The 16,365-nt window shown below is 45.4% G+C and overlaps 1 protein-coding gene across 1 annotated transcript; it reads left to right on the top strand.

The window, feature by feature from the left end:
- Positions 1-326: 326 nt before the first annotated feature.
- LOC125518156 lies at positions 327-1,626 on the top strand. The gene is made up of 3 exons (XM_048683087.1): positions 327-401; positions 506-649; positions 1,117-1,626. The coding sequence occupies exons 1-3, from the start codon at positions 327-329 to the stop codon at positions 1,624-1,626; spliced, it is 729 nt and encodes a 242-aa protein (XP_048539044.1).
- The last annotated feature ends 14,739 nt before the right edge of the window (positions 1,627-16,365 follow it).

Below are 16,365 nucleotides of genomic sequence, written 5' to 3' on the forward strand. Positions count from 1 at the left end.
AGGGTTGCAGAAAAGACTCTTCTACGTTTTTGTGCCAGAAAACACTGATTTCACGCCTAATCATTTGCCGAAAACACCAAACCTTCTGTTGGGGCATTTTAAGCACTATTATGACATGTGGGGCCCGATTTTGGGGACGTGGCGGCACGGCCGCGAGCTCATGCCGTCTAACGGCGTGGCGGCCGCTACTGCTCCGGCGTGTGGGTAGAAACAGGTTCGATTCAGCTCTCTCCTCACACTCTCGCCTCTGCCTCGCCCTCTCCTCACTCTGTTCTTCCTCCCCGGCCGCCAGACCGCCGACCGCCGTTCTGCTGCTCCCCGGTGCCATGGTGTCGTGGAGCGACGAGACCAGTGAGGATTCAGTCCTAAACATCTTCTCCTCTTGCGATGGCATCATCAAGGTCAGTTGGTTAGATACCTAGAGCTAGGGTTAGGGTTAGTGAATTGGGGATTTTTTTCACTGAGCTCGATCTGAACCTGGCCTTCTCTTTGCTTGCTCCCGCAGCTTCCAGCTACGATGCACGATCCGAATTTCAATGGTACTGACGCAGATGTGAATGTGTTGTGTGAACACGGTGAGCCGGCCGAACGCTTTGTAGCATTTGAAGGGATGCACACGGGCAGGAGGTTTCTTGGATGTGCTAAGAAGGTATGATTCACATCCTGTGTAAAGGAAGCTGTTTGCTTAATGCTTTGTTTATCAAGCTCTTAAGATTTTTTTTAGCTTGGTCTTTGTTTAGCCTGTTATGACATGCCTTGTCATTAGTGGATTTTTTAGCTTGTTCTGACCACACATTGTTTATCGTGGTCATTGCTTACTCCTTTGTTTATCAAGTTGTTAAGCTTGGTTAAGTGCTTTGTCTTTGTTTAATTTGCTTTAGCCACTGTGTTGGAGTGTGTTCTCATTAGTGGATGGTAGTCATTGTTTATTATGGTCAGTGCTTAATGACTTGTTTATCAGTGGGCATTGTTAATTTGTCTGCTGTATGGTAAGGAACCTGTGAGTGCTTAGTGACTTGTTAATTTGTCTGTTTAACTGTGCACATATTAGATACATGAACCTGTTGGTTTGATGGTCTTAGACAATTATTTATTCTTTTATTGTTTATAATACAGGAAGGCATAAACTGTGGAGTAGTTCAATGGATTGATTTTGAATGGCCAGACTCAATGGAGAAGGCATTGGCCAAGCTATGGGATATGTATGAGGAGACTAAGTCAACTAGGACCAATGACAATCTAGAGAGTTCCTTTGCAATTCACAACCTGACAGAAGAGAAGAAGAAACTACAGGAGAACTATGACAGTTTGTATGCTGATGTGAATGCTCTTTTGAATGCCCAACAGGAGAGGGGTGTGGAGTTAACCAATCAAAAGGAGCAGAAGCAATATCTTGAAGTGAAGATTGTTGAGCTTGAAACTGTAGTTGGCAACTTGAAGGCAGAGTTGTCAAAGAAAGAGGAGGAGAAGAAGAAACTACAGGAGAACTACGATAGTTTGTATGCTGATGTGAATTCTCTCTTGGATGCCCAGCAGCAGAGGGATGTGGAGTTAAACAATCAGAAGGAGCAGAAGGAATATGTTGATGTGAAGATTGTTGAGCTTGAGACTGTAGTGGGGAACTAGAAGGCAGAGCTGTCAAAGACAGAGGAGGAGAAGAAGAAGATGCTGCTAAACTATGAAACTCTGAAGAACCTGACATGTGCTCAAGCCAATGTGATTAGGAACTTGAAGTTCAATCATTTGAAGGAGGAGAGGCTCACAGAAGAGAGGCTTAAACTGCAGTATCACATTTCTGAGCTTCAAAAGTCTGAGGAAAAGATTAAGTTGAAGCTTCAGGGTGTGAAGGCCATCTTAGATGAGTAGGGTGCCTTCTAGTATGATAATCATCTATCAGTTTCTAGATGGTAATCTTCTATCCAGTACTTTAGTATGAACTTGTGACACAAGTACTTCAGTTATGAATTTGTGATCTATGGTGTTGGATCCAGCAGTGTTGTAATCAAGATGATAATCATCTATTAAGTACTTTAGTATCTATTTCTGAACCTTTGTCTATGTATTTTGTGAGATCAGGTGTTGGATCCAACCTCATCTTGTCGATATATCGATGATTTGACCCTAGGGTTACCTTGAGCCTCATCTTGTCGAACATATCGATGATTTGACCCTAGGTACCTTGAGCCTCATCTGTCGATATATCGATGATTTGACCCTAGGGGTTACCTTGAGCTCATCTTGTCGATATATCGATGATTTGACCCTAGGTCACCTTGAGCCTCATCTTATATCGATCGGCACCCTAGGGTTCGACCATTGTGAATTGTGACCTAGGGTTCACCTTGAGCCATCTTGTCGATATATCGATGATTTGACCCTAGGTGTCACCTTGAGCCTCATCTTGTCGACATATCGATGATTTGACCCTAGGGGTTACCTTGAGCCTCATCTTGTCGATATATCGATGATTTGACCCTAGGGGTTACCTTGAGCCTCATCTTGTCGATATATCGATGATTTGACCCTAGGTGTCACCTTGAGCCTCATCTTGTCGATATATCGATGATTTGACCCTAGGGTTTACCTTGAGCCTCATCTTGTCGATATATCGATGATTTGACCCTAGGGTGTCACCTTGAGCCTCATCTTGTCGATATATCGATGATTTGACCCTAGGGTTCACCTTGAGCCTCATCTTGTCGACATATCGATGATTTGACCCTTGGGGTTACCTTGAGCCTCATCTTGTCGATATATCGATGATTTGACCCTAGGTGTACCTTGAGCCTCATCTTGTCGATATATCGATGATTTGACCCTAGGGTGACCTTGACAATGGCCATCATATAACAATTACTAGTGAACATTGTAATGGCCATAATAACAAGCCAACTTGATAGAAATAGAGAGGCTTAAGTACATTGCATCATATAGATTCATAGGTTCCATAGATTACAGTACCAGCTGAAGAAGCTCTCCTGGCAGGAGTTGAGCTGGCTGCCCTAGTTGCTGCACCTGCAGTTGAAGAAGCTGCCCTTGGTGCTGGAGCTGTTGAAGAAGTTGCCCTTGATGCTCCCCTTGGTGCTGCACTTGATGATCCCCTTGGTGCTGTTGGTGCCCTGCTTTCTTGTGTGCTACCCTCCTCTGTGCTGTTAGATTGCATATAAGAATTGTAGCAAGTTAATACATTCAAGTGTTAGAAAACAAAATCTGGCTGAACCTGGTGCTTGTACAAACCTGATGCTTGTTCTTTCTCAATGCTAACCCTGGTTTTAGAGGCTGTTTGCATGATGTGTATCTGTGACCTACAAGCTGGCAGTTGCTGCATGTAATTGAAGTCATCCTAGATGTATCTTTGGGTGCTGGTGGCTCAAACTGGCTCCTTCTCCTCTTGGTTTGCTTCTTCCCTGGCTTATCCTTGAACACTGGAGGTTCTATGTCTCTGCTATTGGTCTTGGGCCACAGATCTTGTCCTGGTACAGGGAATATGATGGGGTTGTATGCTTCTAGATACATTGGCTTTTTGAAAAAGTCATGTACAAAGTCTTCAGGCCTCAGTTTGGCTTTGGTGATAGCTGATACTGCATGATTGCATGGGACAACAGTCATGTCCCATTTCCTGCACCCACATGTCCTATGCTGCAGGTTAACTGAATAAGTTCTCTCATTGCTTGTCACTTGTTAGATATTTGGCCCAGCCATCAATGCTTGACATTTCCTAGATTTTTTCTTTGCTTCTTCAAGCAACTCAGCATATGTTGGGCATATATCCCACTTGGCTACCTCTGTCTTAGTCCTATTGCCATTGAACCTAACCATCAACTTAGTCCTGATTCCATCTATCATGTTCTTTATTGGTTTGCCCCTCACATCTAATATCATCTTGTTAAAGACCTCACTAATATTGTTGACAACTAGGTCAGCTTTGCAATTGAAGTCCATTGCAAATCTAGCCCAAGTAGCTCTAGGAACTTTGTTAAGCCAAGCCCAAGCAGCCTTGCACTCATTTTTAAGAGCATCCATTGCAGCAAGATGGTCATGTTCACTATAAGAGTAACTAGCTTTATCCATGTACTTCTTTAATTCTGACCCCCTAAAACCAGCAGTCTGGAAGTTTTGATAGATGTGTCTAAGGCAGAATCTATGTGGGCAGTTGGGGAATACAGTGTTTGCAGCTTTAAGAATGCCCTGTTTGGAGAAATCACCATAATCACAACTAAGCAATGTATATGACCAACAACTAATTAAGCAATTATGAACTATGCAATTATGAACTAAGCAATTATGAACTAAGCAATGTATATTATAAAATACAACTAAACATGGGAATTACCTTATGTCTATCAGAGATTATGGTGTAATAACCAAATCTCCCTGATTCTCCACCAATTGCTATCTTCAGTTCAGATAGAAACCAAGTCCAACTGTTTGTGTCTTCTTTATCCACAACTGCAAAAGCAATGGGATATATGTTATTATTCCCATCCCTTCCTATGGCAGCCAGGATTTGTTGGCCAGTAGAAAGCTTGATGAAGCATCCATCCACACCTGCATTGGCACACAACACAAGTCAGAAACAAGGCAAAGTAAAGAAAGTAAAGTAATCACCTATGAATGGTCTACATCCATTCAGAAATCCTTCCTTGCAAGCATTCAAACAGATGAACAGACCATGGAACTTTGGATTTTTGCTTGGATGCTCCTTTAAGAACTTAGTAGTGACAATGCACCTACTACCTGGATTTGTGTCCAAGATAGCCTGCAAGTAATCCCTGATTCTGGTATACTGACCTCTCTGATCTCCTTGCACCATCTCAGCTGCTTTGTTCTTAGCCCTGTAGGCCATATGAGTGCTGATCTCAACTCCATACTTGCTCTTCAGGTTTTGCATTATTGTAGTTATTGGTGTGTTCAAGTCTGTTCTTATTGCTTCTAACACCTGATGTGTGACCCACTTGGTAGTCACCTTGGTGCTCTCTGCTACAGCTGGACATATGTGCAAAATTTTTGCCTTTCTAATGCAAAATATTCTCTCATTTGCCAACACAGAAGCTGCAATGAAAAAAGGGCAATCTTCATGTTTGCAAATAGCTATGATTCTGTCATTGCAGTTCCTATGAAACACATAGTTTCTGTTTTGAGCTATGTGGAATGTGAGAAGTGCCCTTCTAAATTGGTAAACACTTTCAAAACAAAGCTTTTTTACAAACTGCATCTCTGGGCTCTCTCTATCCTCATCATACAAGATTCTTGGTTTGGGTTTTTTGGCCCTACTCTTATTGCCAAGCACAAAAGCTAGGGGTACTGCCCCATCATCATCATCCTCCTTCAAATCACCAGGATTTGGATCCTCATCAGATGATGGCACCCAAACATCCTCAAATTGTTGCTCCAAACTTGCATGTGATCTACTAGTTGGCCCCTTTCTTACTTTCAACTTCTTCCTCTTTTCCCCTTATGGTACCACCCCTTCTTCAATTTCCTCATCCTCTCCATGTTCCTCATGCACTACCTCTTCTTCTAGCTCATAAGGTTCTTCAACATCAGTGTCACCTTCAAAGTGTAAAAATGGGTCCTGTCTTTGCCTCCTCATCTCAGCCATCCTAGACATGAAATCCTCATCTTGCTCCAAGTCAGAGTCATCTTCAGTTAGTAAAACAGGAAGTTTTCTTTTAATTGCCTCCACCCTCTCAACACTCTTCTTATACTTCTTATACCTCTGTATTTTATTCCTCCTCTTAAGCTCCATACTTCTTTCCAACTCCTCTTGCTCCAAATCAACATCTCCTGCATTTCGTTGATTCATATCTATATCTTTCTGCATAATCAGATGTGTGCTCTGCTCTCTGGAGTAAAACTGTATTGGATGTGCCTCCTGCTCATCAACTTGTGCAACTCTCCTTGTTTTTTTGGATGGTGACCTATACACCACACCTTCATCACTGACCTCATACACAGTCCTCTCTCCAACACTATCTATAGGGACCTGCTGCTCACAAACATGACCCTAACTACTGTCAGATTAACTATGGTCTGATCTCTGTTGGCAATGTGGTCTAGCATCTCATCAACCTTGTCATCATCACATATCTCTTCCAAACCAGCTACTCCCAAGCCAGCATCCCTAACAAAGTACATGTAGTCATCCTCTCCATAGCCTGCTGTCTCTATTAGTGCTATTAGATTCAGAAATGTTATGTCTGAAACACACATGGTCCTTTCCAAATTGTCCCTGTCATGAAAGTGGAGCCTAACTTCCCACACATCATCACACAAACTACAAAGAAAAGAAGTGCATATTCAGTTAACTGAAATATTACAAATTACCAGGTGAAACTGACACATATTCAGTTAACTGAAATCTTTTGAACACTAAAAAAATTCAGTTAAGTTCATACAGTGAAGCAAATCCATTTAACTTCATACACTACCCTAATCCAGTTAACTTCATACGCTAATAGAATTCAGTTAACTATTGACACTAAACAATATTCAGTTAATGTCATACAGGGAAGCAAATCCATTTAACTTCATACACAACCCTAATCCAGTTAACTTCAGACGCTTCATACACAGGAGCAAATTCTAGGCCTTTACAAACTATTGACACTAAACAATATTCAGTCAACTGAAAAACTTGTGTACACTGAGAAAATTCAGTTAACTTCATACACAGGAGCAAATTCATCTAACTGATAGGATACATATCAGAGGTTAGACTACAAACAATATTGACCTACAGTTCATTCAAATCGAAGACTAACTATTGAACTATGAGAAATTGATCCCTAACCCTAACCCTAGAAATTGATCCCTAACCCAGAAGGAGGGGGGGAACTTACTCAACGCCGCCAAATGCAGAAGCCCATTGATGGCTACCCGTCGGAGTAGCACGGGCAAAAGCGCCGGCGGCGCGGTACTCAAGCGACGGCGACGGTGCTCTCCTCTTCGGGGGGTTTGAGCTGCCGCACACCTCCTCCACTTCGTTCGATTCGCCACCGCGAAGCAACCCTCCGCTGCAGCCTCCATCCACTCCCCCACCGGCGGCATCCACTCCACCGCCGTCGTCAGGGCTCGCCGTCGCCATGGAGCACGGGGAGAAAGAGAGACAGAGGAGAGGAGTGGTGAAAGGGGGAGAATGAAGTGGATAAGGGACCCGTGACGTTTTGACCGAGACGGCGCGTCTGTTCCCACTGTAGCACCGTTAGACGGCGTGAGCTTGCGGCCGTGATGCCACGTCCCCAAAATCGGGCCCCACCTGTCATAATAGTGCTTAAAATGCCCCAACAGAAGGTTTGGTGTTTTCTGCAAATGATTAGGCGCGAAATCAATGTTTTCTGGCACAAAAACGTAGAAGAGTCTTTTTTGGAACCCTAGGCTTCAATGTGGTGGTTTTTTGCAATTCACTCTTTAATATTAAGTATAGATATAGATATAGATATAGATAAGCCTGTCGCATGGTAGGAATTGACAATTGCATGTAAATAAAGAAATGATTCAGAATGTAAAGACCAAAGAAAGAGTTCGAACAAGTAAATAAAAATCCGATCATAAAGTGACAATTGATTACAGCAAAACAAACACACAACGCTATGGGGCTGGCGAGCTATGCACCTGTGGTCCGTTTATCTTTGGGGAGGAATATGTTGACTTCTCTGGCTTCGGATCTGTGGCTTCGTGAGGTGGGCATGGTGGTCCCTTTGTGGCAGGTGCCACCATGCAGGTGTTCTTTGTCTTTTTTTTTGATAAAATGGAAACTTTATTCATTGAAAATAATTAGTACATCGTTTGTGAGGATCATAACAATTTCATTAAGAGGCTGCTAAAACCAATCCGAAGTTAAAGAAAATCTAGCTAATCTCGCGAGTCCATGAGCTACTTTATTTACTCACCTCCAGGTTGTCCGAGTTAATAGTTGGGCAATTACATCCCACCCTCTACGCCAGTGTTAAGATAACCCACGTGGGAGGCACCCATGAGTGGGAGTTGGCATGCAGGCAGCTCCTTGGGTAATTCGTCTTCATCGCTAACCTTTTTCCTTGTAGAAGACTGTGGGTGGTAGGACAATCATTCCCAAGCGAAAGCTTTGCACGACGTTGTCGGTGCCAGTGACGCTGACGCTCTTGAGTGCCGTCCCCTTCTTGGAGGCATCACCTTGGGTTGTCTCCTTCACCCTGGGCTTTGGGTAAAAACACTTGCTCCGACATGTTGGACCAGGCGGCAGAGGCACTATGGCATCCTTCCTTCCTTGAAGGCTCTGTTGTGTGAGCTAGTTCCCTTTTTGCCGAAGGTTAGGGTGTGTTTGTGGGCAGTAGCTAATTCTCTCCACATTGATGGTCTCATGGCTGTGATGGTGCTGTTTAGGCGAGCTACCTCGGCGAGAAGTTGTGTTCGAAGTCCTTCTCCTTGGGTTCGACAGGCTGTAGGTGAGGTTCTGCATCGTTCGACGATGCGGCGCCCTTTGATCCAGCGTGAGGGGCAGGGGTCTCGGTGATGGAGCTGGTTCGGGTGGTGGTGCTTGGCCTCCATGTGTTGGCGATGACATGGCTTCCTCTGTCTACTAGTCTCTCTCTCAAGTTGGCTCCGTTCTTCTCTCCGTTTTCCTAATCGTCGATGATGGCTCTGAGGACTGCATGCAGTGCTCAAATCTTTCTTTTGTTGTTTGCTTGTTGTTTTCTCGGGCTTTGTTGCTATCCTTGGCACCTTGTATCTTGCCGTTTTCTTGTTTATCTTTAAAGTTGGCGAAAGCTTTTTTTGATGTATATAGCCTAGATGCTAAAAGAAAAGGTAGAAATAAGAGAAGATGGGAAGATCTTTAAATCAAGATAATTGTGTTAATCATCCCCTCCGTATGGCTCTAACTTAAGCTAGTTGATCCTGGACAATTCCAACACTAACATTTAGATACGAATGTGTATGAATTTTTGGATTTTTACTAGCAGGTGCCGTGGCACCCGGGAGCCAAATGTATATATCTGCATGGTACTCATATACTATTGGATACACTATAATACTTCCAAATTTTGAAACTGTTGGAGAAAAGTTCACAATGTATTCAAAAAGAGGTCCCACGAGACTAAATATATTTTTCCGCACAGTACCATGCATTGTCATTTGACTCATTTGGATATCCACTAGTACCATCGAGGAACACAAAGCCCCCGGCCTTGTTATGCAAGCTAGCTAGTACATGGGTAGAAACAGAGGAGTGGTAGTTTGAGGAATGCAGGCTTCTGGAGTTGTATATAACGATTACACCTTTATTGAATAAACAGATCTGGATTTTCAATCTGAAGTAGACACGCATAAAAAGTTAAATGGCCGATCAGAACGAATAAATAGCCAAAAGAACAACGCAAAAGAATTACTACAAGGATGGCGGCGCAGTGGTGCAATGAGTCGAGTAACAACTTTTCATTGGTTGGCTGCCTGGTTGATATCAGGGATGTCCTCCTGGTCTGGCCCCTCTTCGCCATGGATGGCGTTCCCACGAAAGCCGGCGTGGGAGACCAATGCCCACAGGTGTGTGATGAGCTCACTGTCGCCGGCAAGATGCCTCCCGTGGGTGGCTGCCCTCGTGTTCGCGGCCAAGTGGAGGAGGAACCCCGTCCAGAAGTTGGCCAGGTCGCTCCACAGGCCTTCTGCGTGGCCTTCGTACACCTCTATCAGGTGCTTCCCTAGCATTGCACCCATCCTTGTTATGGAACACCCAATGTGGAGACCTCCATCATCTTCTTTTTCTCTCACTTGCTCTGGTGTTACTGGTTCCACGTCAGGGCCCCAGCCCCAGCTCTGATGGTGATCAGTGTTCTCGCAGGGCTTGTGGACTGTCTCCATAAGGCCATTGTACACAAATATGAAAGGTAGCTTGCCACGCTCCCACTGGCGATTGAATTTGGATGTAACGTGGTCAATTTCTTGGATTACCTCACCAAGGACCATTCCGGCAACAATGGGATTATCCGGCACCAGATCCTTGCTGACCAGATACGTACAATAGTTGGATAAGGTGGCTGCAGTTGCATACTGCTCAGACCACACAGATTCATAGTTTTTCCCTTTATTGCGAATTCCATTTGGACCGTCGACGAAAGGCCGCGGTCGCTGCACAGGCGTGAGTTTCTTGACCGTGTTGAAGAAGTTGATCTCACAGAGGCTGGTGGCGATATGCCAGACCAGTATGATGTGGGTGTCTACCTTGAGGTTTCTTGGCCACTCGACCACCTTCTCATTTGATCTGAAGGCGTTTGAGAAGTAGTTATCCAGCGCTAGCCCTTCCTTCTCCAACTTCTTGAGCGTATCCAATATCGCAATCTTGGTGTAATCTTTCAGGGCGGTTGTTCCAACAGTTTCCCCTCGACAGAGTACCATCCTCCATGTGAGCGGTGGCAGCACACCTGCTGGCTTTAGCACACGGAATGTAACCAGAAGGTTCTGCTGACTGACCGTCTGAATCCATTTGGCTTTGCTGCCGAAAAACAACATGAACCTCATGGCCATCTCCACCACCGGACGCCGCAAGCACTGATGCTGGACGTACTTGCACAACATCAGAACCTTTGCCCACCGTGACAGCACATAGAGAAAGATCTCCAAGAGCTCCTTGAGAACGATGATGCCGACCATGAGGCGTGTGATGAACACGCCGTGTGTGATCCTGTTCCGGTCTGCTGGATCCATCCTCTCGGGTATGTATCGGGCAGGATACGCAATGTATCCCGTCGCCGCCGCCAAGGACAGCGAGAGCAGCAGGCTCCGGAGTGGAACCATGGCTCCGCCGGCAAACACCGCGGCGTGCTTGCTATAGAAGAGGTCTTGGAGGAAGGACAGCTCGACCCCTGTGATGCGGAACGCCCTCTCGCAGTCCTTAAGGATGTAGTCGACGACGAGCTTGCGGATCTTCTTTTTCCCCTGCGGCCTAGTGAGTTCATGCACCGGGAGATCATAGAACCGACGGCGCAGCAGCTTGTACATCGCGAACGAGAGGCACAGGTCCTTGCGCTGGTTGCCAGGGTCTGCTGTACTTGCGCCTCCCAACAACCTGCTCTTGCTGGTGTCACGCCATATCTTCTCCACGGTGACCAGGTGATCCTTGTGGACGCCATCTGGATCCAACTGAATCTTGTAGCTCCTGTCGGACTCGATTATTATTCTCTCCCTTCTGAAGCAAGAAGATAGTCTTCTTCTTCCCTCCCGCCGGCCCTCTTGTACTTCCTTGAGCACCCGGTGCTCCCCATGCACCAGGTACTTGCACCCTGCCATTTCTGACACCTCCTGCTCATCATCAGAATCACCAGCTGCAGCAGCAACAGCAGGGAGATCGTCCTCATAGCTCATGTAGTCGCTCACCAGCCTCATGCTCTCTTGGTTTTCAGTCTCCCCTTTACTTGAGGTGATGAAGAGCACGATGATTCGAACTGCATTAAGCGACCAGATCAGCCAGAGGGGGATCCTGAGGAGCTCGAAGGTCTGCACCCGGAGGAGATTGGCTGACCAGAAGGAGGACATGAGGTCCAGCAAGGGGACCTGCTTGGACCTGGTGTAGGGGCGCCCGATCTTGACGCTGTACTGCAGGGTGACCAGCAGAACCGCCCACACCTGGAAGTAGTCGTTCACCCTCGAGCCCGATAGCTGCATCAGTCCCATGGTGTACATCACCAAGTTCTGGTTCAGTATCTCCATGGTGACGACAGTAAACATCCTGCTAGGCTTCCCAAACCATGGCCCCGAGAAGTCGAGGAGGAACCTCCACACCAATAGCACTGTCGTCACCAGCACCCACAGCTCCACACTCGCAATGTGAGTAACGATGTCCAGCATAAAGAGCTTCTCCAAGGTGAGCATGATAGTTGCAGCAGCCTTAGCCTTGGCGGAGCTCATCCTCCTCCCCCTCCTCTCTCTCTCTCTCTCTCTCTGTGTGTGTGTGTGTGTGTGTGAACGCCCTTACAGTGAGGAATGGAACTCTCCAATCATGGTGGATAGGGAGCTCAGTGAACGCATCTGATGAAGCGCTCAAACAGTGGCCCTCACTCAACGCATATGTTTCTGTTTGAGCCCGTGATGCGTGCTTTGCTTTACTCCGAGATGCCTCCGCCCCCTTGACTGTCAAACGGGGCCTGTGAGGCGGGGTCCAGTCAAAAGTGTGCATTATGAGGGCGGGCCATGGGTCCTCCGCCTCGCGCTTTTCTTCTTTTTCTTTTCATCTCTACTCCTAATGGAGGAGTCTGTACGTCGTTTCGTTCGTTCGCTCACCCCCACCCTCCCTCGATCGGTACATCCACCAGCTGCCATCCCTATCGATTTTTTATCTCCGCTGAAAAACCGGTACACATCAAACCAGGGAGAAAAAAACCCACGCTTTCCTAATCAAATTCGATTTTTTTATCTCCACTGAAAAATGGTAGGCATCATCCCAGGGAGAAAAAAAACCACGCTTTCCTAATCAGATCAATATATACTTCCACGCTTTCCTATAATCAAATCAAATCCGATTCGTTTCATTTGTTTCGTTCGCCTCCCCTTCGTCAGTCCATGTAGCGATAAAAGGAAACAAACTCAAAAGAATCCTAACAATAATTAGCCTGTCTTACAAAAAAAACCCGAGAAACAATATTTGGGAGTGATTACATCCTAGAACAGTAGGCACAAGATATGGAAGCAATCACGTCCTAACAACCCCGCAAAAAAACAATAATCAGCCTGATTTACTTCCTAAAACAACAAACACAAGGTATGGACAAGAATCACCGATTATCATAGAGTATAATCATTTCCAAAGAAACCGGATAATCTCCTCAAATATCTCCGTCATATTGAGGCTGTTATTTAAGTACGTACTATTTCTTACGGGCTTGGTCATTCAAGGACAACCCTGGATCAAGCGCTCCCCATCAAGCACAGCACAACGACAGATCATTGGGAGATCACACGAGGCATCTGTTGTGGAGATCACAAGAGGTCACCTGTTGTGGCAATCACGAGTTTATTGTCACCTACGCCCGTTGTGGTCTATCTTCACCTGGAGGACACATGTGCTTACAATCAACCAACTGTGCAGTCTCGCTTTCATCGCCTCAAGGTGAGTTCAACTTTGACACCAGCTCTGCTATGCCCTTTTTGTCAAAGCAATCTAATTCTCTGGTTCTATGGTGTTGTTCCCCCGTGATCTTCATAGTCCTGATACATGCAAGTGAATTATAAGCTTAGATGATGGCATTATTCATTTATATTTTTCACAAAATACAATGCATACCACTACGAAAATAGCCTCATAGTTTCTGCAATTCATGGTCAGGTAGCTCTTATATCAAGTAATGGAAGCAATAACATTTGCTTATAAGATGTCACATGGTAAGGGACAAGGAGTTGTCTACTTTCTAACAAACTGTGTATGTTTTGATTGGCAATTTGTATCCGAGCATGAAATAATCTTGACACTTGTTAGGTATGTTCCTATGTGAAACATCCACATACCAATGGATACAATGCTTCCCACAGCCAAGAGAGCATGTGGAAACATCAAATGGTATCACCCCTTCACACTGACATATTTTTATTTGTAGTATAGTTATCGGTATATCTAGATTTATTAAATCCAACTATGCGCTGCGTATATTGATTCAAATCCAGACCTCGCAGCTAAGCGGAAGACCCCGTGTGCTGAATCCATTGCCATGCCTCACCCAGATGCACATCTCTTATGAATCACCATGTTATGTTACTGAGGTTTCCATATGTCCTGTCTATATTTCTTAGTTACTTGTTAATCATGCTCTGTAGGATTCAGTTGTACTATATTCTTGGTTACATGTTAATCATGCTCTGTATGAAAATGAAAATATTCTGAACAGGGTTCACAGCTAATGCAAACTTCAATTCGACACAATTTCAATGTAAATGAAAATATTCAGAACAGGGTTCCAATGGAGAAATTTGGATATTTGCCACTTTCAATAAGTGGCTTCTTAAAATTGCCACTTCCAGGAAAGGCTTCGCAAAATTGCCACCCAGTTCATTGACCCCTTGATTATCATGCCATTTTCACTTTTTATTGATTTTCCTTTTTCTTTTCTCATTTATAGGCACTGGACAAGGCCAAATTGCCCCCGAGGCTATGTAGACATACTGAGTATCCGTATCTGTTTATTCATCTGGTATTCTCGTTGGACAGAGAAGAACAAGCCGCACAATTTCTGGTCGTCAGTAAGACCGGTTGTGTCGGCGCCCGGTCGCCGTCGTCACCTGCGCCACTCGGTTGCATACTGCTCGCTTTGCTCGACCGCCATCGCCGCTCGTCCCGTCTGCCGGCGCTCCCGCCGCCCGTCCCGGTCACCTGGCCACTCGGCTGGGAACAAGAGGCGGGAGGGCGCGTCCCAGGAGGATGGGAGGAGGCGGAGCTAGATGGGCACGTGGCCGCGGAGGAGCTGTTCGGCCGGCAGGAGTTCCTCTGGACGCTGGCGCACCGACGTTGGAGAAAGTTGCATTGAGAATATTTGTAGTGTTGTATCTTGTATGTAGAGAAGTTTAACAAGGAGATTCTGTTTCTGTCCATGCTGACCATTGCTGCTGTCTGCTGGCTCGCTATGGATATCCGTAGGGTCTATAAGCCCCCAAACGGCGAGCTTGCTAATATGGTGAAGGGTTTTAATATCGACATGATCATCACATGGGCATTCATTTTATTGATGATTGCCAAGGAGGTTTGGGAGATGGTGACATACTTACTCTCGGACTGGACATGCTTAATCCTGGCGTGTGAGTATGTGCAGATGAGGTGGCAGGGGAACAAGTTTACATGTCTGTATCAGATGCTATTTTCGATTTCCAGACGTAAAATTACTGATAAGAGGTGGCATGGTTTCATTGACCAGTATTTCTTCATGCAGTCGTATGATGACAGACCAAGACTTTGGAATTTTGTTCACAACCTAACTACAGGAATAATTCCAAAGAAAGATGATGGGGCAAAGCTCAACTGTGCCATCAAAGTTCCAGAGTTTGTCAAGAAGGCAGTTCTAGAGAAGCTCAGCACAATTGTAGAGGAAGAACAAGGTTGTAGTCTGCCTAGGGTCATCAAGACATTGTCCAACAGTAACCTTAGGAAGCAGTTGCAGAACTACAAGGCTTACAGTGCACGACCGATGAGCACCCAGATCCTCCTGCCAACAAGCTCTCACATCATTCTCATGTGGCACATTGCCACCAGCCTCTGCGAGATGGAGCTTGCGACAAAACACGGCGTCAACTTGAGCAACCCTGGGTTTCCGTGTTCCCTCTTATCTTGGTTGACTTCTTGCTGCTCATCCAAACCGTATCTTATGGATTTGGGTGAGAAGGAAGATGACATTTTGTCATGGTTAACAAACTGCTGCTCATCCAAGTCAAGTGAGAATTTGCCTGATGAGCTCCGGGAATCATACACCGTTGCGAATAGCTTATCGCGGTACTGTGCATATCTGGTGGTTGCAAAGCCAGACCTGATCCCTGACAGCTTTCTTGTTCCCAAGATAGTCTTCCAAAAAACTGTCCAGAGTGCTCGTGATCGCTTTCTGAAAAACTGTGATTCATTAGAGAGCAGGCACAGAAAACTGAAAAACAAAGCAGAAAAACCTGTCAAAGACTCTGAAAAGGAAGATGTATTGAAACAAGGTGCCGTGCTGGGTAAGGAACTGCTCAATCTTCCAACTGATGAAGCTCGCTGGAAGATCCTGGCAGGGGTATGGACAGAGTTACTTATACACATTGCGCCCACGTGGAATGCACAGGCACACAGGAAGTGTCTTTCTGGAGGGGAGTTCATAACCCACATCTGGGCATTGCTTTGGCACTATGGCATCCAGAATAGTAGCCTGTGGCCAAATGAAGTTGCGACAGGAAACAATGCTCCTGCAATGCCTCAGAATAATGGTGTCGGAAATGAACACAATATGGACGAGACAGGGCAAGCTTGTGCAGGCATAAGCAACAACCAGATTGAAATTAATGTTCATGGACGGGATGAGATCAAGGGTGCACAAGAGCATGAGACACGAAACTCAAGGAGAGGACCAAGAAGAATGGAGGAAACAGAGAGTATAGAAATTGAGGAGGGGAATCAGGATGCGATAGTGGAGGACACAAAAATTCAGAGAGGAATGGCTGGCTGGCCAAACACAAAACAAGAGTGAAGCGAAGAAGGTTGAAGACATAGTTCCAGAGCAGCACAACATGACCTGAAGGGCGTGTCTGAATTATGCGATCATAAGTTCTGCAACAAGATCGCAAACTTGCAAAGAGGATCTGTTGATCTTCTATCTGGGGACCTGATTTGTTCATATGGATGTTATTGTTTATTTCTTTTATTTTCACTACTATTTTTGATTTTTT

Source organism: Triticum urartu, chromosome 7 (genome assembly GCF_003073215.2).
Source record: "Triticum urartu cultivar G1812 chromosome 7, Tu2.1, whole genome shotgun sequence".
NCBI lineage: Eukaryota > Viridiplantae > Streptophyta > Magnoliopsida > Poales > Poaceae > Triticum > Triticum urartu.